At 39.0% G+C, this 21,948-nt stretch overlaps 1 protein-coding gene across 2 annotated transcripts; it reads left to right on the forward strand.

Moving 5' to 3' along the window:
• Positions 1-388: 388 nt before the first annotated feature.
• On the forward strand, positions 389-17,896 carry LOC145495984 (oxidation resistance protein 1-like). Of its 2 annotated transcripts, none has more exons than XM_081475586.1 (17): positions 389-709; positions 1,090-1,325; positions 2,068-2,126; positions 3,498-3,605; positions 6,801-6,902; positions 7,130-7,261; positions 8,100-8,290; positions 8,858-9,561; positions 10,258-10,474; positions 11,321-11,435; positions 11,559-11,618; positions 12,396-12,493; positions 12,829-12,916; positions 13,528-13,680; positions 14,563-14,661; positions 15,352-15,425; positions 16,396-17,896. In XM_081475586.1, exons 1-17 carry the CDS (start codon positions 663-665, stop codon positions 16,529-16,531), a joined length of 2,619 nt encoding a protein of 872 aa, XP_081331712.1. In that variant the 5' UTR covers positions 389-662; the 3' UTR covers positions 16,532-17,896. The 2 variants fall into 2 exon arrangements, with proteins under 2 accessions (XP_081331712.1, XP_081331713.1); XM_081475587.1 differs by lacking the exon at positions 389-709 and adding an exon at positions 747-957.
• The last annotated feature ends 4,052 nt before the right edge of the window (positions 17,897-21,948 follow it).

Genomic DNA, 21,948 nt, shown 5'->3' on the forward strand with positions numbered 1-21,948 from the left:
TGATCCAGAACATTTAGACTTGCGACTATTAGTCTCCTGCAGGGATGGTGCTTGAAGTTTTCCTCTTTTTTTTTTTTTAATGAGTACGGAAAATGCTGAATGAGTTCAGGCCAAAAAGACGTAAAAACATTTATTTGTACTCCCAAAGTGTTGAGAAAATCTCAGATGTGAGGACATCTGCTCTCTTTCACATAACTTGTCTTTTTCACGTTATCACTTCATATTTGAATTTTACAAAATTATTTACATTCGGAAAATGTCAATATTTGGAGCTCTCGTCTGTATAAAGATTGTTGGAAATTTACCAATCACGAGGCACGTGCTTGTCATCTGTATTGACAATGATGTCAATAGGGCAATATCTATTCATTACAGGTAATACGTTGCTACAAAGAATAGAGACGATAACAACGAACGTATTTTCCTCAAAAGGCCTTTTTGGCTGTCGAAAAAAGCTGTATTACCGAAGATTTTCGCATATATGACGCAATAACATGGAGCTTCAAGTTACCTCTGGAATCGGTGATTGGCTTACTTGCGAGTTAAGATGTTTTGCTTACTGGGACTGCGGACAAATGAAATGTAAATGATTGAATGAATTCTTCATTTTGCTGAACTCCATTCCCTGTAAAATCAAGACTATTTGCGAAGAAGAACCTGAAATGTTGAAGGCAAAAGCGTTATTTTCCAGCCTTATTTCCCACAAAAGGTAAGGAAACGTACATAGTTACGAATCAAATTACGAATCTTTCCCGAAGAAAAATCGATTGATTTTTCGTGACGTCATCGTATGTTTATAACGCCCCCAACCAGGCCTGTTTGAAGGTTGTGAACTATTTGCATGGAAAAAAACATTTTGGAGAAAAAAGGTTTGGTTTTCGGCTGATGCGCCCTTAGCCTTCCTCCAATTAAATGAAAGCGTATTATGTACAGCCTTATAAAAGGCTATATATCGAGGTAAGACAGCTTTCTGAAGAGAACAGTCGGATTATCGTTCAACCTCGTGGCTTGATGTTGTTGAACTTCCTCTATGGTGGAACATACATCTGTAGATTAATTTATGCTCATTCATTTTTCCTGTTTAATAAGTTCAAACGCAGAAGAAGAACAAGAATCTGCATTCACTGAAGAAGCTGTACAATCTGGCCAGCTGAAGGCGAAGCGAGCAGGTTTCCGTTCGACAAGAAGCAAATCTGAGACTAGTGCTGTCGGTGCGGACGGCAATACCGCTCGCTATCTTTCATGGGAAAATGTGTCCTTCCTAGGGCAGGAGTTAAGAAAGACCGTTAGCAGAGGATTTCAGTGGATAGCCTCCCCTTCCCTTGGTAAGACTGAAAACTTAAAGGGTGCATCGTCGCATTTAAACAGAGAGCAACTACTGTTTGGTTTTAAGCTTGCTAGCGCTAGACGAAATCTGTCAAAGGATGTCATCTGAAATTTAACATACATGTCAGACACAATCTGTCTTGCAGACAATTTGCCTTTTTTTCATCGAAGTTCATGTACCTCGATAGCACGTACTGTTTACAGAATGTTAATTTATTTTCTGTGTATTTGCTTCTTAATAAACACTGTGAACGCAATGCTAGTTTTACTCGTATTGAACTGGCGTGGGTTAAAATTCACTCTAGCAACGAGAAGCCCTCGCAAAACATGCGAGTGTTGTTGTTTTCATAGTTATTTTAAAATACAATTATTTATGGTGGAATTAGGAAGATAAATAATTTAATAGACGAGATTTGTTTTCAAGCCCTGCTTGTGCTCTTGGAAATAGTCTTCTTGACATGTTTCGAAATGGCGTCGCTTTTGTTCCCTCGTCACAAACATGGTGGATGTTTATGCAACACAGCACCCAGTTGTACAGAGACTTCTTGTGAACGATTGATTTTACAGGGTCGTTTGGAATCTCTTAATCCATATTTTTAGGAAGCAGTCGGATATATTTTCATGGCGAGCAATATTATTTGTTATTTTCAATAATGTCAAGGGGAAGCCATTTTGTACGTTGTGGTTGCCAGCTAGAAAAGAAATCCTTAGCTTCGTGTTAAAATAGTTTTTGTCTCACAGATAGCGAAATGTCGGTGAAAGTTAAAAGAAAACCACCAGAAGGAACTAAGGAGTATCTGGTAAGTCTGCTTTGAGTGTGTAAAATATCTTATTTTCCTAAATTTGTTCAAGATAAGCTTAAGACAGCTCATGTCTTAGATCTTGGTTTAAAACTCAGCTTGAGATTGCTTTCAAAACAATGAACAGCTCTTACAATGCACTGTCTAATGTATATTTCGCACTTCCAAGCAATTGCATTTTGTAATTTGGCTAAAAGTTCGTCTGCCACCATTTTACAAATTTGTATTGAAGTGCTATATTTGGACTAATATTGGTCTTTAAAAAGTATGTACAGGACTATTATTTTATGTTCATTAATAAAACGCATTTTTATATCCTTAGCTGTGTTTAGTTAAATCTAACACACATTCTTATTGTTTGATTCATGGCCACATGGCAATGGCTAAATGCCGCCTAGTGGTCAACAGTAGATCTTTCCCACATTTCAACAAACAATAGTACCAAGTCAAATGTCTGAAAATGTCCACCCCAACCTCGCTCTGGAGCCATTGTTCGCACGCACTGAAGTGGAATGCGGGAAAGGTCTATTAAGCAATGGTTGCCCATATTGCCACCAATTAGAGGTTACTTTGCCTTCTTGACTTATTTCTTTACACTAAACTCCAGCTATACAACAAAACACTTACTGTAATTACTGGTCCCTTGGGAAACAATTAGATTTGTTTTCCCTCAAATCTCAGCTCTTCCCTCCACTTGGTCTGAGGAAACATCAAGATTCTCAGGGAAACAAAACTAACTTTTTCCCTTGGGACCAGTAATTAAGTGTATAACATTTGCATATTAGTTTGATATAAACTATATTCAATTAGTTAATCCCAGAATTTCTTATTTGGACTTTCTTTTCAGTTTGCATCTTTGGTATTGTAGTAGTGTTCTCCAGAAGTGCCAGCGGCCGGCATTTTCACCAGCTAGTTGCATTTCAAGTGCTGGCTATTTTTGTTAGACAAAACCACAGTAAATCATTCTTCTGTTTCTGTAAGACAGTTCTGAGCATAGCTTGAATTTGTGCTTAAAATCTCAAATTGCAAAAACAGTAAGCAAACATGTATTTCTGAAGGAAACGATAGCCAATAGCTATCTAGTGTCATAGACAAATAAGAATGAAAAATGTGTCAGATCGCGTCTCCAGCCACGTAATTTTTAACAATTTTCCGGGAGGGCAGGGGGTGGCATGTCCCTGTACCCCTACAATCTTGTGTCCTTCAGACGCTTGATTTGCAAGCGCTGGCTAATTTAAATTTTAAGCTGACTACTTTAAAATCTGTGGAGAACACTGCTGTAGATAAATATTGCAGGCTTGCTTAGGGGTCTCAATTTGATACTAATATTTTATAATAATTTGAGTTGGGTTTTACATGCACTCTATACAGGTTGATGCAACTGACACCTTGGCGAAGATTGCTCTCTCATTTGATACTACGCCTTCTGAGTTGACCAGAATTAACAAGCTTGCCTCGCGTATGCTTTTTCCAGGACAGGTGAGCAACTAATAGTTAAGGTATTTTTTCCAAGGTGAAGAAAACTCGGGGAATTTACATTATTATACATTAGTTTTGTTGATGACAGTAGCAATCTTGTTGACTGTAACCTTCCTTGGGTTTAGAGGTAGAGCAGAGGGCTATGAGAGATGTTATTTTCTGGAACCACACGGCTAGAGTCAATGGAGAGACACTGTGAGGGCACCTGTGTATTATTCCTCACTCAGAGTTCTCTGTAAGGACAAGTAACTGGCAAAACTTGTCATCCAGTAGTCCTGGCTGTGCCAGCTACTCAATATATATTTTTTTTTCTTTGAAGATGCTAAATGCAGACAAGAAACTCTCTGAAAAAAAATTCTGAGACTTTTTTCTTCATTGCATGTACATGTACCTCACCATGCTGGAGACAATGAAAATTTGGCTGAGAACTCAAAAACAAAACAACATCTGCAACTTTTGTCATGTGAATGAACAAAAAAACAAGACTCTCTTTAGTGGTAGCAGTTTATAGCTCATGTAATATATTGTATTGTGATGTGTACATCACATGAGAAAATGTGTTCTCATGGTAGTAACCACAATAATGATTTGCAGTGGTTACAGTGCCAAGTAAAGGAATTTGCTGAAGAGATAAATGCTTTGACATTCATTTAATCTCATGGAATAAAATGTTGGGTATTATCAGGCTTCCATGAAGCCTGATAAAAGCTGACATTTTATTTTCCCTTGCTTCTTTTTTGATCAGAAAGCTAAGAAAATGCTACGAGTGCCAGCTACTTCAAAATGTTCTCTGTTTACTTCAAATTTTCCAGAAAACCTGCTTGTCTAAAAACATACAAGGATTTTCGATTGTCACACATGAGATCAGATTTCTAAGGGTGCTTTTATTTCTATCTGGTAAAAAAAATCCTGTTTGAATTTCGGGGAATTTCCTGTGACAAGTTGGACAGCTTTTCATGGAATTTCTGGAAAAGTGGACAACCTTGTGAGGTATATAGAAATTTTCAGAAATTTCTTGCCTTGAATTTTTGTTTGATTTTACTTTCATCCGATTTCTGCGATTGAATGGTTTGCTTTTTGGGCATGCAACAATTTCCAGGTTTTCTGGAAAACTTTGCCAGGAAATGTCCATACCATTTTTCCCATTTCAAAATTTTCTGTTTTTTTCATTGAGTGGAAAGCACCCTAAATAACCTAGAGACTAAAACTGCAGATACATGTACACTGTAAACCAAGGAGCTGCTTTGTCTTCCAGGTCCCAGTTGTACAAAGGTTGGATGATGCTATCCACAAGATAAATCACTAAATCCAGTAGATAGTGCAGTTTGTTTTGTTAACACTTATCCACTATGTAGTGATTTATCTTTGGATAGAACTAGTAATATATATCTTCTTTTCAATACTATGTTTATGCTGTATACATGTACACTGTACATGTAACTTTTCTTTTTTTTTGGAGGGAAACACTGTTGAGAAATAAAAGCTAAATGAATGTGGAGTGAAAAAGTTACTCTTGGCTATCATTTTATGGCTCTGTAGTGATGAAACTTTCTAGCTTCTTTCAGGTGTTGTATGGTGGCAAAAATAAATAATTGAAGAGTGTCACAGGCAACTTGTTCAAACTATGGGATATCTATTGAAGAAAAAAACATGCAAATTAGTCTGATCACATGTCTTGTAGAATTTTCTGTGAGCCATGATAATTGTAGAGTGTATGTGGCCGAGGATTAACATGAAAGCTTGCTTTAGGGTATGTGATTGGGAAGAGAATAATTATAAAAAGGCTGTTGTTGTTTAAAATCATTTTCACTATTCTTGTCTCACATTATTTTGTAAGCTTTAAAGACTGTTTTAAGATTACTGTGGGAGACTTAAGTGCAGTGATGGAAGCATTTCCATGTCTTGAATTCTCTCATTAAATTAAGTTGATATATTTTCATGTATGGAACAATAACTTGGTTTGAACTTTAAGAGAGCACTAGCTTCCTTCTTCACTTGTAGATCCGGTCTTGTAGTTTCATATGATTGCCTTAACCTCAGCCAAGTCTTGTTGCCAGTGTTTTGTTAATATACCAGGTGCTCTTGTAACACCATGGCATCCACAATTACACGATACCATAATATAAATTGATAAGCTACATGTAGGTTTTGTTTCTGATATTTGTATTTTGGCTTAATGGAACACTTTCCACAGGTTTTTTTTTTTTATTTTAACTAGTATCCCTTCACATTTGAGAAGGCAGGTTGCAAGATTAAAGAAGACCATCAGCGTGGTGTAATTGGCTTTATGTGACATGAAATTCTCAGAATGTTTCTCTGAAAGTGTGAAATCCCAATCTAAATTAATTAAATTTGATTTTGTTTCCACGATACCAAACCGTCTTGTGTTCTTTGTATCATTTTAGCCTTTAAGTACTTTTGTTTTCACTTTAATGACTTTATTATCCAACTGCAGTTAATACCGTCCAAATAACAGTACAAATATACAGCAATATTGTACAGTTATTTATACAGTAGAAAACCTGTTTTCTGTACAGGTCAGCGTGTGCACGCAAAACTGTCACACTCTCCCTATTTCATTGATAAATTTATTGACTATGGCAGTTGGATAATAAATCTCTTATTAGATGTTTTGGTGTGTAGTATCGCTTTATATTTTTACTCGTTGTTTGTATTTTGACTCGCCCTACTGGCTCGTCAAAATATGGCTTAACTTGTAAAAATATACAGCGATACTACACACCAAAACATCAATAAGACAGATGTACTTACTGTGTAGGTTTAAATAAATATCAGAATTAACACTGAAATTTACTGGAGATAAGCTGATGGCCCTGGCAGAGGTCATTTTGCTCTGTTCTTGGGTAAGATTCTTATCTCAGACAGTGCCTCTCTCCAGGTAGAAGTTTCCTGGTGCCAATTGAGTAGTTGGGGTGACCAAATGCTGCCTGTGTAAGCCAGTTTTGTGAAAAAAAGAAATGCTCAATAACTTGTATGGTATTTCCTTGAAAGCATGTTGAATTCAACATCATTAATTTGAATTCAAAACAGCAAGTTTGTTGGGATTAATTCCTCAAGATGCACCATCCAAGACATAGCAACTTTGACCACTTTGTTTCTTTTGTTTTTTACTTTTCAGACACTTTCTCCCTCCCAGACATAGTGCCTTTAACTAGTTTTTGTTTTACTTTTCAGACACTTTTTGTACCAGACAAGAGACTGGAAGCAAGTAATTCTGCAGGAGAGCCATCTTCTTCACTGCCTGTTACAAACCCCCCACAGCCTTTACTAACAAAGGTATTCAACATGCATTCTGTACTGTTTTTAAAACATCACATTATACATGTAAGTAGATCACGTGGTCCTGGAGACCCTGACTAAAATAAGGTGGCTTTTCTTTACCAACAGTTTAATTCTAATTAGTGATTCTAACTTGATTATGAAACTCAACTCTTACAAATCTCAAGACATGAGACTGGAAATTTTTTTGCTAGTTATACCAAATGTTCTATAATTTCCATCAGGAGAATGGAAATATGCGCAATGGTGAACATGAAACTGTCAAACTGACTAAAGATGTGTCATGGGAGGAAGAGGAAGAGGAAGTGACTGAGCATTACCTCAAGATTTATGCCAAATATATCACTGATGGCCAGGTGAACAGTACTTTTAATTAATCATATAATCCAACAGAATTCTTTTAGGTCCTCTAGATCTCTTTAACTTGTCTAATGCATTGTACACAGGGGTTTCATTGATGTTTTTAGCAGGAGGACACAGGTGGCCAAAACATTTTGAACTGAACTTCCCTATGTGAAAAAACTTTCCTCTAGATGGTCAAACTAGGTGGGCAAACTTCTCCTCACCGCTGGTCAATTTGTCTGGTGCCCGGGCCTTAATGAAACCCGTTATTGTACAATGTCTCAGATAAACCTTGTTCATCATCAGTTTGAAATAAAATAAAAAATGGATAGGACTCATCCAAAATATGTATTAAACTATTTGAAATTTCTGAAACATGTCCTCTTTACTTGTGATGGATTTGCTTCTCATCTGGGGGCACAGTGATAACAGAGAGATTAAACATGACGTTAACGGCAGACAGCAAACAGCAAAGACAACTTCTGATTTTGAGTTCTTTTCTTCTAATCTGTAAATAAAGCACACAAAAATGGAATAACGTCTCCTACGATTCATTGCAAATACAAAATATAATTTCACTCTACTGTACGTACAGCTAAATAAAGACGGCAAAAGTTTCATTTGTGTCGTTTTCCGTTTGCTATAAATGTCATCCTTAACCTCTCTAATGATATAAACTTGCTTCTTACTACACAAACTACTAGATAGAACTTATTTTGTGTTAACAAACCATTGACCGTGGCTAGAACAAAGCAAGATTATTTTTTGACAAGTTACTGTATGTGTATTTGTATGCGCATGTATTGTTAACAACTTGGTCATGTAAGATGGTTGTGTTGACATCTTTTACAGGGTATCGCAAATGGTGTTTTACTGATCACACCACACTCTGTCATGTTCAAGCCTAATGTGTCTGACCCGCTTGTGATGGACAGGGGTCAAGACACGTACAGCATAGCCACACTCATGACATCAGTCACAAGTGCCGCAATGTATACAGACATTGCTGCTATGGCAATCCATGATCCCTTAAAACCCGGCAGGTAAAGAGAGCAGTTCTTTTAATGTACATGCCTTCCAAGTCAACCAGTAGGGAGGAGACTGTTTTGAGTGTACACATGCATGTACATGCACATGGGTAGGCTGAGGCTTGCGCCTTTGTTTTTTGATGTACTCATGGTTCATGTGTAGCTATATGGGCCTGTAAAATACAAGAGGTTTTGGGGAAATGATTATGAATTTACCACAGAGTTTAATTTGCACATAAACACAGGTTTACTTCTGGCATTGCTGCATGTCTCTACATGTAGCATCTACATGTAAAAGTTTTAGTTTCTGTTGGCAACCATTTTTTGTTAAAGATGTTCTGACTTGTAGGAGGTGTGTTTTTACAGTGTGGTTAATTAGTTTTTGTAGTTTTTCTGTGGCCTTCAAGTGAGAACTTCTTGTTCACATGCCCTGTCACTTTAAAAAGGAGCTGGACATCAATTCCAGTATTGTAACTGAGTAGATATACTTTACAATTAGCTCATCTATCCAAGTCTTAGTGCTCTTCTATGTTATTCCAATGACAGTCGCACAAATTGCTTTGTTGTTATTTCCTCTTGCAGGTTTTATTTAGATGCTGCAACTGCACAGACATTGAGTCGTCAAAATAGCTCTACAAGTGATACAGAAACAGCATCTTCTTTGTGTAAAAGTTGCGGTGAAGTTTCTACTAATCTCAATGAGATCACTGAACCATCACTCTCCTCACAGGAGGATAAAGTCAAACACTTGAAAAGTGAAAGCCAGACCCCTGACTTTGCACAGAGTTGCATGTGTAATGCTGTAAATGGTTCCCCAGCAGTGGATGATGAAGGCATAAAAAATGTTATACATGAAGTGCTCAATAGTATTATAGATCAAATAGCGGAATGCCAGGATAAGCATGTGGGGGAAAAGATAGCCAAATCTAAAGGAAGTCCAATGCTTATGCAAGAAAATCTCATGAGCAGAGATATTCACTCAGTGTCGCCAGTATCAGAAGATTCTGGCATTGGATGCTCTCTGAGCCATGCAGATGATGGTAAAGCTGAAGATGCAGACCTCACTGAACACTTGGAGCACAGACACAACAACCAGGTCAATGATTCTGCTGTAATGCAGGCTTCAAGTGACAGTGCAAAAACTGAATGCGATGAAAATCAATCAGCTCACCCTCATGAGGACTCTGAAGGGTTTGGACTTGATCACCCAAGCTCATCCTCACTATTTGCTGCTTTAAGTAGTAATGTGAAATACTGGCTTGGCCAAGGAACTTATGGTAAACATGGTAAGTTCTGCTTGTTCACATTATTATTAACCCGAGGCATGTGGACTGGATTAAGGGAAGATAAGCTGGGATTCAATTAAGTTCTGGGCACAAGGCAAATTGACCAGCTGCGAGGATGATTTTTCCTGCCTCGTTTGACCATCTAGAGGATAGTTTTTCTTATCAAGAAGTTCAGTTCAAAAATTTTTGCTTGCCTGTGAAAACCAGTTGCCTTTCTGCTGAAAACATTATTGAAACCCCTAGATAAGTGAATGTATTGAAGGGGAAAAAATCAATACCCTAAAAATTAACATACTGTACTCATCTGCAGTAGTTTATTCAAATCCCTTAAAACTAAGTAAGATTATGGCTGCATGAATTCCAAGCATCTCATCCAATTGCACACTTAGTTGTCTAAAAAACACAAGAATTTGACCAGTTAAATTTGAAAAAGAAAAAAGGAGAAAAGAAAAGAAAAGAAAAGAAAAGAAAAGAAAAGAAAAGAAAAGAAAAGAAAAGAAAAGAAAAGAAAAGAAAAGAAAAGAAAAGAAAAGAAAAGAAAAGAAAAGAAAAGAAAAGAAAAACATGTGAGATTTTGACTTACTTTCCAGTACAGGGTGTAATTTGAAAATTACTGGATCACATGTTTGTAAAGAGGTCATATTATAGGGAATGGCATGACAGGTTTTTCATTATTATTATCTTTTTTCATCCCAGAACGACATGGTAGTGAGAGTGATGATGACAATACACATATAGTGCCAAAGCCTGCAGCCCCTTTGAACCACCAGCCCCTCTATCTGTGCTTGAGAATCAGTAAGAAACACTGGTGTCGTCATCACAGTGCCCCAGGTAAAATACTGCAGCAAGGAGAAGAGCTTCATGATCGAGATCAGAAACGGAGAGAGTTCTGGTTTGCTATCCCACCATCAAGGTTTGTGGCATAATTATTTTCCAGTACATGCGTGTGCATACTTTGAGTACATACCAGAGCTCGACGTTGCAACCGCTGGGGTTGCCAATGCAACCACTTTTTTTTTTCACTGGTGACTAACAATCCCTGCTTTTCACTGATTGAAACACTTTTGCTGGCAACTAAATCTGAAAACTTAGGGGCCAGCTGCCCTGAGGTTTTTTCCTGAAAGTCAAGCCCTGCATACAGTTCTTTATGGCACTGTGGAGCAAGGGTGGTACAGGGTTGGTGCAGAGGCGAGGGTGCTGACCTCCTGCCACTGTGGGCTGGGTCAAATCCTAGTCCTGGTACTAAGTGGGCTCCCTCCACAGAAACTGTACATTTACATGCATTATGTTTTCCTAAACTGTACAATACCATCAATACAATACAATCCTTTATTTACCCACACAACGTTTAGGAGTAATAAAAACTTGTTAAAACATGTGCATGCGAAAAAAATTGGAAACAATAAAGTAGTCATTCTTGGTACATGAATACTTTGTAACAAGTTAATGGGAGTTCTTTCCTGCTTTGTCGGTTATTACATTGTATATTTATATACAGTGTATGTTACTAACTGACCTCATGAAACAAGTTCTTTTACCCTTCAAAGCTGCTTGGGTATGAATGTTCACGTACAGTGTACTTGTCTACAGGCTATTTTGTACCTTAAAAACTCTTAAGCTCAATGTCTTTAGTTATTTATATATGCAGCTGGCATGTACATGTTTGTGTGGGCATGTACCTTGAGGCTTTTATTTATTTATTTTTTTGTTAATTTGTTTTTCGCTTCTTTTCTTTTTTTTTTTTTTTTCATCATAACAGAACAGAACAAGTTTACAGGTTCTTTCAGCAGTGGTGCCCCAATATCCACAATGCGACAGATGAAGAAAGTGATGATGACATAGCTTCTCCAGGATGTTGTGCGGCGGATGAAGAGGTTGGCGTTGTTGATTTAACATGTTGATTGCATGTTGCTGTAATGCACTCAAAAATCCTAACATTTCTGTAGACTTTCCAAGTACAGTGTGCATTGCTTAAATTTGTACATTTCTACCCACAGGGCTTACATTTGGTGGAGACATTTTATTCCAATAGTCCCCCAACTCATTCACATCCCAAAGTAAGTAAAGTGTCATGTACTTGTAAGTGCGTCTGTGTTGTGTTCTTGTATTTCAGGTGACTGTAGACCACTTAGTTATTTCATTTAATGGTAGTGTAACTCCGGTTATTTTAGGTTTGGTTCAATTGTCAAATATGTGTCAAATGTAATTATACCCATTTGAGTCGTCTCAAATAGTTATGTTGAACAGTTGATTCAGATAGTAAATGGTTTGAACCCAGGAGTATCAGTAGTTCGTATAGTGTGATCGTCCGGGTGAGTGTAGTTCTGAAAAGAACTGTTGTTGGTGACTAACGTTTCGACAACCTGAGCGGAAGTCATCTTCAGAGTCAAGTGAAGATGACTTCCGCTCAGGTTGTCGAAACGTCAGTCACCAACAACAGTTCTTTTCAGAACTACACTCACCCGGACGATCACACTATACGAACAGTTGATTCAGATGTTGAACCTAATGGCGTCAAATGTAATGGCTAAAATCTACACAGAATCTTAGAAGTAAAATGTTATTTAATATTAAGTATCCGTAATGTATGTAATCTCATTAGATTCAGCACATGTCAAGTTCCTTGTCTGAATCAAAGTCCAACTTTTGCTTGTCCTATTCGACTGCTGTAGGTGAAAAGAACGACAAGTTTGACCCAATTACAACTGAACTATGTTGATCACAGTTCTGATTCTGACATCCAACTTTAGGTATACGTAAAAGTGACAATAGGTTCAGCACGTGTTACTAAGTTCCACATTTGAAACGCCTTAATGAAATGATTGTCCTTACAGATCTCTAGAGCATTCAGTGACAGTGACGTGCTCAAAGTGAAGAAAGGTTTACGCGGATTTACAACAAAACCTGGAAAAGCTACGAAAGTTATGACAAGGTAGGTTATTCCGACCATCGCCTTTGTGGATTTCTCAACTTGCTTTATTGTGGATCGTATCCTGCACCATGATTGGCCACCCGAGCAAGTAACCCTAGCCTGCCCACTCAGGATTACATGCTGTGTCCCGCAAGAAAATAGTGTTCTTTTCCCATATAGTAAATCCTTTGTTCACCAACCTTGTTCGGTCAAGATGGCTGCATGGAAAAAAAAAAAAAACTTGCACAATATCCAGCCATCTTGACCTCACGCTTGGTCAATAGCCCATATGTACAGTGTATATATCGTCCTGATGACAGTGGCCTTCGTTAACGGTGCTTTGTTTCCTGTTGTAGGCCTAAGCCATCACCTGACTTTATTGAAGACCTTCTACCAGACATGGATACCAAGTCTGAAATCCTTAGTGAAGAGCATCTGAGAACAGTAAGTTGGTATTGACTTAATGTATCTCCTGCATGTCTTCTGATTAGGCCGAGGGTGGGAGATTACTGCCATTTCGGGCCGATCTGAAACACTGCATTTTACTGTTTTGTAAAATGTAGCCAAGCCTCTGCATGAAAGTGAGGTTTGGGCTGATCTTGTAATGATAAAGATCTGTTTAACAAACTGACTTCAGTTTTTCATGCATCTGCCCTGATATTGACATTGCATTTTGTCGTAACGTTAAAGTAGTCTGCGAATCCACTCGGCTATCACTAATAACAAATTGTCAAATTGTCTCCTCTCGCTCATAGACGCATCACATAAATGATAAATTCATGTGTTTGTCCACTTATTGACAATGGAAATTAGCCAATGAGCACGCAAGGATTCCTGCAGTTGTTTTTAAAAAGTACTTAGGTATGATACATCTAACAGATTAATTTACTTCCTCCACAGGCCTGCCAAACAGAAAAGAAATAAATTAATTGTTCCACTAACGAGAAATATTTTTTGATTAATCACTAAATTCCCTGAAGTAGTATTAGAAAGTATGTCTATAAATCAGTAAGGAGAATTCATGTCTTGAGCTGACATCTTGTTCCGTCATACAGTTAAATATCAACCTTCCCTCGAGGACTATTGGTCACTGCTGGGTGCTGGTATACAGTACATTTCAACATGGCTTCTCGCTCAAGACGCTGTACAGGAAGATGGAGTTTTATGATACCCCGGTGCTGCTTGTGGTTATGGATGATGCACACCAGGTAAATACTAACGCAATGCTTTCAAGTGGTTTACCATGGAATATCCCACAAGTCACTTGTATTTTCTCTGTATGCACCTGATTGAAAAAACGTTGTCTGAGCAAAAGCAGAAACCATAAACTATACATGTACGTCTTTATAGAATGATGGCAAGACTGAGAGAGAGCATGTGCATGATCTGGATATTCAAGAGTTTTTCTTCGTGGCATTTAGTAAAGTCCGGTCGGCTGCCCAAAGTGGTGATCTAGAAGAACATAGAAACTGCCCATGCCTTCCTACACACTGTAGGTAGCTACATGTAAGCTAGAAAACAAAAGAAAATTTGAATGCTTAGAGTTTCGATATATGCCCAAGTTTGCAACAGTACCGTTAGCGAACACGAGATTCGTTTTAATCAAGAGGCAATCTTCATCTGTTGGTTTTAATGCATGTACACGGTCTGTAAGAATGCAAACTAGTGCATCTTAGTTCGTAATTTTCCCAGAAAACCACTGTGTCGTATCGTTTATGGTTTATACTTTTTTCGTGACATTTCTTCAATCAGGTGTACACACATGTCTTTAGGCGAGTGTGTATACAGGGAAAAAGCTAGTGACAAGTGGGATATTCCATGGCATTCAAAGAAAGAGCATTTCATAACCATTTTATACCATGCCCTAGAAAATACAGTGGACAAAATCATTCAAGCGCACAATGGGAAGGCTGAGTTTGATACGGTCGAGTATACAACGTTTTTTTCCTGTATTCTGAGTAGCTGTATTTTTCATGGTGTATTAACGTACTGTAAAATGCTTTTAGGTTGTTACATTTCATGTCATTGGCCTGGATTTCTTCTTTGCTGCTAAAATACCAAAATTCTCTCCTGTTTTTGTTGCCTTACAGATCTTTGGTGCACTTTGTTCTTGTCCACTGAAAGTCAGTGAAGGGTTTTATGGCACTGGAGAATCCTTTCTGTACAAGTTTGATCAGAATGTCATACAGGTGCATGTACAATGTATTTCTTTTTCAATGATTACTGTTTGTTTGGTCAATCTGGTCACTGCTTGTTATTTATAGTCAGTTAGTCAGCTTCCAGTTGTTTGTTCACTCAGTCAGTCAGTCAGCCGGTCAGCTGGTCGATAACTTTGCTTTTGTTTGGTTGACCTATCTGTCCATTTGTAAATGCTGGTCAGTCAGTCAGCTGTCTGTCTGTTATTTAATCAATCAGTCAGTCAGTCAGTCAGTCCGTCAGTCAGTCAGTCAGTCCGTCAGTCAGTCAGTCAGTCAGTCAGTCCGTCAGTCAGTCAGTCAGTCAGTCAGTTGTCTCTTGGTAATTCCGCTGTTTATCAGTCTGTCGTATATCTGTCTCTCTGTCTGTATGTCCGTCTGTATGTCAGACACTAGAAAAATTATAATAATTAAATAACTTTAATTAGGTGTCAAATGTATTAAGCACTTTTGCACTAGTTGGGGACACTCTAAATAAATAAACAAACGAATGTTGCAAATAGAACGTAAACTGTTAAGAATCCCAACTGGTAGAGACTAGCCAGTTGGCTATTTACATGACGCGGTCGAGGACTACCGAGAACAAATCCAGATAGCCGTAGGGAGAAGGATTGTCTTTCAGACATTCTTTCAGGCAGTCAGTTATGTCGATGGTGAAATTGTTTCTACCTTCTTTTGTTCCAGTCGTTCGGATGGTCCGGTGACAACCACTTTTTTATCAAGGGGTCCAAAGACAGCTTGGCTATCGGTAGTGGAGGGTAAGAGAACAAGGAACACTTGTCATTTTGTTTTCTTGATCAATCCGTGTTGGTAAAGACTTGAAAAAGGCTTTCAAACCTACATCCAAACGCAGTTCTACCTAGGCGCGATTGCCAGCCGCTGTTGGAGAAAAGGAGTCCACACTCCTCAAAGTGTGTTCTGTGCCTCATAGTGGCAACCTGTAAGAAGCATGACGCTCCGAAAAGACGACAAATTTTTACTGCGTTTTACTTAGGGCCATTCCGTTATACAGGATTGTGTGGGTGTTTTTGTCATCTTTCTAGCCTGTGTTTTCAGGTTTTCGGTCGGTAAAAGTCTGTCCCGGGTCAGGGGCCAGTTTCTCGAAAGCCTCTTAAACTTTTCGGGCCCGTAAAGCCGTTTTTAGTTCATCTGTGTCAAAAAACGGAGAAGTGTATATGTCTGAAACTTCTTGTATGAAGGGAACGGCTGTTCATATTAAGAATATGTGAATAAAACAGTTCTGTAATTATAAGGTTTGAGATTTTGCTATGGCTTTCTGGGTGCGAAAACTTTTCGGGACCTTCGAGAAACGGGCCCCAGGCTCAAAGCAAACCACATACTACTGCAGACTGACAACCCGGGTACGTGTGAAGAATTTTCTAGCACTCTCTGTGGTGATTAATCTCGGGCTAAAAATCAGCCCAGGCCCTGTGAAGAGGCCCCTACTGGTGACTTATTTTTTCTCGTCTCCCATCCTAGACCTGCCTCGAGGATACCGGAGGAAATTTATTTTTTATCCTCAAGTAGCGAAGTCACAATTTCACATCCTTCCCCCTTCCGGAAGTTCCCATAACCCCCCCCCCCCCCCACCCCCGGGACAAACAGTTCGTTTGCCCCTGCCTGCAACCTGAATCGTCACTTGCCAGAGATGTTGTACTTTTTGCAACCTTTCCTCGTTACCACCTCGTATATACATCATGGTTTTTCTTTTTTTTTTCCTCTCCCCAGTGGAAACTTCGGTCTGTGGCTGGATGAAGACCTGTATCACGGCAGCAGTCATCCCTGTACCACATACAACAACGTACAGCTGTCCTCGCGCGAAGACTTCCTGTGCAGTGGACTGGAAGCGTGGACGTTCGTCTAATCCTCCACCCCACCCCACCCCCCAAAAGAACACTCCACTTATCGCCGTGTCTTGTCGTAGAGACAAGTCATTGAGCGGATATGAAGGCTTCAGAGCCCTCAGCCACATTGATCACGTGATATCACTGAATTGGTGGCAAAGATTAACTTAAATTAAAGTAAACATGACGTAAATTTTCCATTGTAAGATCGATAGGCACGATTTCAGACACGATTTCTGTGATAGAGTCTCAATGCTACAGGTCGTTGATACCGTGAACGTCTACAAGGTATCTGAATACGTTGCGAACTCCACCCCTGCGGACACCCGGCTATTATTAGTTCCCGCTGTTAGAGCTTACTAAGTTCAAACCCTCGCTTTGGTTTGTCATCAGTTTGTCGAGCGCTCTGTGCAAAATTGAACATTGGGAGATTCATTTTGTTCGGCCCAAGCTCGATGAGAATTGAAGAGAACACCTAATGTAAATTTTAGCCTTGGACTCTCGGCGACTGTTGTTCCCGAAGGTGTTCTTAATGGCAGAGGCTAGTTGTATTCAAGTGGTTTTTTGTATCTGGACTGCGTGCTTGAAGAATAATTCAGTCTGACAGTGATATTAGCTAAAATTAATCTTCGTAATACCTTTCGTAACTAATCAGCTCTTTCTTATAGTTTAACCAGCTGGTAACCACACTTGGTACACGTTAAGAGATTCGACTGGAACTTAACCCTGTCCTGATTTAAACTAACATTTTCAAATTGCGTCGCTCGAAGTGCGTTCTACAAGCCTTCTCCAATCTCAACCATCCTTTTTTCTCTATCGTTAGTGTTTGTCTTCTTTTTTCAAATTCGTCGTTTGTAATCCGTGGAAATCTTCTCCATCCTTAGCCATCCTTGTTCCTTTATGGTTTATCATTATCTATTTGGCGTTTCTCTATCTTATTAAACTGTTATTTCCAGGTTTCCTACCATTTAAAGTTAATTTTGTATGTGGGCAAAATAACTGAAAATACCGTGACGGAGCCCCTTTCACATTCAGTAGTTAACGTGAAGATGTCTACTAATCCTTTCGGCGTTGCAACATGGCTGACTCTTGTTGTAATATTTACTTTGTGATGGTTGAAAACATTGTGGCGATGTTTGGTGTTGGAACAGTTTAACCCAAGTGTAGAATTTCTAAGACCTGTTCATACGCACAAGTATTTGCTACCTGTTTTCGCTTTCTCTCGAAAAAGTTATAGGCACTTCTTTCTTCTACAACGAAATTTTGGAAAGGAAGAGGGAGATATTTATATATCAGTTCAGTTAGTATTTAAGGTTAAAATAATATCAAGAGGAAATATTGGCGAAACGATGATGTAATTTTAGAATAAAAGAACTGAAAATTTCCATTGTGTAGGTGACCTTGATAAACACAGCAGAGAAAGCCAAAATGTTACCATGATACCATTTTGATGACAAGATGTCAATGGATTCTGTCTAAGCCATATGGCTCCAAGGAACCTAAAACTTGTTTGACCGGGAGAGGAGTAGAGCAGACAATACAAGCAGGCTTCGCACCCAACCTCCCGCGAGTTTACCAAAAGTCTGTCCAGACCCTCTCTTTCGTCTTGAGTTTGTCGACATCGCAATGAGCAAAAGTATTAGCCGCAGGGGATTTGAAAAAGCCTGAACGCAAGGGGTGGCGCTGGGGAAAGACAAAGAGCGCTCGCACGCTCCAAAGAGAAACGACTTGTGGTAACAAAATTCAACGGCTGTGGACAGATAAGTTTACGAGCGACGCTTGGAGGGCTAATTGACTAGCACCATCTCGTCTCGCGGCTTCGCCACTCGCACCAGTGGCCCAGACACGACTCTTCTGCTCGGCTACGAGATTCCTAACTGGCTTGTAGACGCCTATTAGTTTCTATCACGCGGAAAAATAGTGGAGTTCTGCTTGCAGGTTAAGGGACTGCGGGACCATGTGACTGCGGACTGTGTAACTTCGGGAGCAGTTGTGTAATTCTTCACATCGAAATTACTTTTAGACTTCCATTCGGGAGTGCGGGACTGACCTCAAAATGAGCTATAAGACTTCACTTCGGTACCTTAGGAGCAATACGTTGATAACATTTAAATTAAATTAACTCTGACAAACTCGCTTGGCTAGCTTGAGGGTAGAAATTTGTCACTAATTCCTGGACACCGGTGATCTGCGGTAACTGGACAGACCAAGGACTCACACTGAACTTACTTCACGTACAGTCGAACCTCTGGTTGCGACCTCTCCTCAGCGACCAGTTTTCCAAAATACCAAAAGTTTTCAAGTCAAATCACTACATTTAGAACCACTTGTAAGCGACCGCCTCGTAAGCGACTGCGACCACTTTCAGCCTGAGCCCAAAGTTTGAATATTTTTTTTGTTTTTAAACTCCCACAAGCGACCACTTGGCAGGCAATAGAGTGGAAATTAAATAATAAGGTGTTGTAACATTATCGCGTTCCTGGATAGTACTAGAGACGGAAATTTCTTAATGGGAAGTGCCGTATTTTTCCCGAAATTGACTTTTTATATGAATAAAACATATAATGATAACATGGGTAAGTCTCTGAAGTTACCATATGCTAATAAGGCAAAATTTTGACCCGATATGGTCCAAACCTTCCGTAAGCGACCAGCTAGGCTTGACGTTTTGGGTGGTCGCTTACGGGAGGTTCGACTGTAGTTTAATTCAGTCTTCTCGACTCAGATCAAGGTGTACATCCGAGAGTAAGTCCGAGTGTGATTAAATCGAATCATAGTTTATACAATGCGGCTTGATTTATAGCAAGTAACGGTTGCATGATATTATCTTGTTATATAGCGCGATACTGAAGCACTGAATTTGGGCAGGCAGCTGTCCAAACACCGTTCAGTATTGGCTCACGAAGCAATACATAAAAGATCCAAACAATGCCCCTATCTCTTGGAACAAAAGAAAAGCTACAGGTTACTAGAACCAAATTTTGATATCTGACCGAGCCTCTTCCCTGAAACCTGCTTATCTTGTCTATTTTTCTCTTCTTTACGCGTTTAACGCGTGATCACTTACGCCAAGATGTCGTTACAACGTTTACTTTTCCTCGGTTACCGTCGGTTTCTGAGCTAAACCATGCCTGGTGAGGCGTTCAACTATCGACGAACCCAGTTTGGCTTACTTTTGATTTCGCCGCCATTTACTGAGACTTGCTACTGTGTTGACACGATTAAAAATTTCACTTCAGTAAAGTTAAAACAAAACCAAGGTACACATCTCTCGTGAAAACACTCAATTTGGAAATTACCACAGTTTCCAGTACTTCTACCAGACCACTTCATCATTAACGGTACAATCACTATTAAACTGTCAATAATTTCACTGAAGTACTTATAATTAGGACACTAACATTGAAATTTATTCTCTAAGTTCGCCCTTTCAAGTAATCGATAAGGTTTGAGATTTTACAAAGGTTGTGAATGAGAGTATGGGTTATTAACCAAGCGTACACTAAACGTGATATCAAAATGGCTGGATATTGGCCAAGTTCTTTTTTTTTTATTTTTTGGCGTCTTTATGGGCTAAGACGGAGTCTCCTCAGTATTGCATTGCGCATCCCTACTGCGCACGATTTACGCGTCATTACCGTGCGCACACGACCGCGTGCGCGTTCACAACGTAAGAGATTTCCCTCAAGCTAAGTTCGACAGCGAAATAAATGCTCGTTTTTTGTGACCCCCACTTTTAAATGCATGAATTTAAATTGAGTTTAATGACTCTGCTTAAAAATATTTTGATTTGAATGTTTTGTATTTTAAAGAACACGTCTTTAGGTCGTGCTGGGTATGTGCGCAAGCAGAGAATTCTTAAATTTGTAATATAATCGTAACTCCTGTTTAACTAACACCGTTTAAAATGTAAGGTCAGGATCTATTTTGTTTAAACTCTAATAAATTAATCCAGTAAGTGCTTATCTTAGAATTTCTAGTGCCCCTTTCTGCTAAGTAAGGTTGAGTAATGACAACCTCGTCGATCGGTCGCAAAGTTGCTGTAAAGGCCATTCACGTTGCGCAAAACCGAGCAGGGTGACCCCTACTTTTTAATGCATTTTTTAAATAAACATAACTTGATTACGAACTGGATGAAGTTTGAGAAAGTTTTTTTAAAAGACTCCTTCTTTTTAAGTGGAATCACCCTAATAAAAAGTAGTTACGCTGATACAGTAGATACTAAAACTTCTGTTGGTGAAGCACGAACCGTCATCAGTTCTTGGGAAGAAACGAATCGGTCTTAAAGACATTACATCAAAATGTTATATGATATCTCGATCAGTATTACAACATACATGCAGAAATAAGGAAACCAGTAGACATCTATTTTAACGAGATCAGCTTTTTCTTCCAATCCTTTGTTTTATTTTGTAGTTTGTTTTGTTTTGTTTTGTTTTGTTTGTTTGTTTGTTTGTTTGTTTTTTTGAAGCGCCAGTTGTTTTCCTGTCCGCTTTTCAGCAAAGGGTTTATGACCGTAATATCGCCATCAAGGAAACTTGATCATGGTGGGCATGGGCTATTTAAAAATCAGCCTATCACGATCGACGGTCGATTTTCCGAGATTGACCACCCCATCAAGCTTTTCGCTGGCTTCCATCGCGTTCCTTGTTCAGTTCCTGTTTTCTAGGCTAACCGGAATGATTTGTACTGTCTTTGGCTTCACCTCTTATTCATAGCCATCCGTCTTCGTTTGATGAGAAACTTCATGTACCATGCCTTGGTGCATATGGAAAGCCTGTGGACCCGAACAATGCATTAGCTGGCTTGACAGGCAATACCTACAATAACACTACAACCATGATTATTACCTTTGTGGTAAATAACTATCAAGACCAAAGCAAGATGGCCGAAGTAATGGCTTGGGAAAAATCCTTCGTAGAATACATGAAAGAGTATATCAACGACAGTTCCCATGCCAACCTCACCATCCCACTACTCCACTGCAGAAAATGTCCAGCATAAATCAAGAGTGTGATGAACATACCGGGATCTCGCGGATTGTGATGAACGTGATCACTCAGAGTGGGTTATTTCGTCCATGTTCGTAGCAATCGGAGCTTGCTGAATATTTCTTTGTCGGTGATTTAGTTAACTCCAATAGGGACAATGACAATACATAATTACTATTGTTACTCATAACCGAAGTAAAAAAAAAGATAAAACCAAATGTAAACATGAAATGTACTTAGCACCACGTTAGTACGTATGTATGTAGTTTGAATGTAATTCTAACCTTTGATTGCCTATGGTAATGATTAAAGTGTCACTAAGCTCAAAATATTTTTACCTCAGTATATCTTGTAAACAGATTTCCTTGCCTCAAGGATCACCGATGTGAAAACAACTTTGTAGCTATTTGCTGTAATTTTCCATCAATGTTCAAAGTTCGTAGTCG

Source organism: Orbicella franksi, chromosome 8 (assembly GCF_964199315.1).
Source record: "Orbicella franksi chromosome 8, jaOrbFran1.1, whole genome shotgun sequence".
Taxonomy (NCBI): Eukaryota; Metazoa; Cnidaria; class Anthozoa; order Scleractinia; family Merulinidae; genus Orbicella; species Orbicella franksi.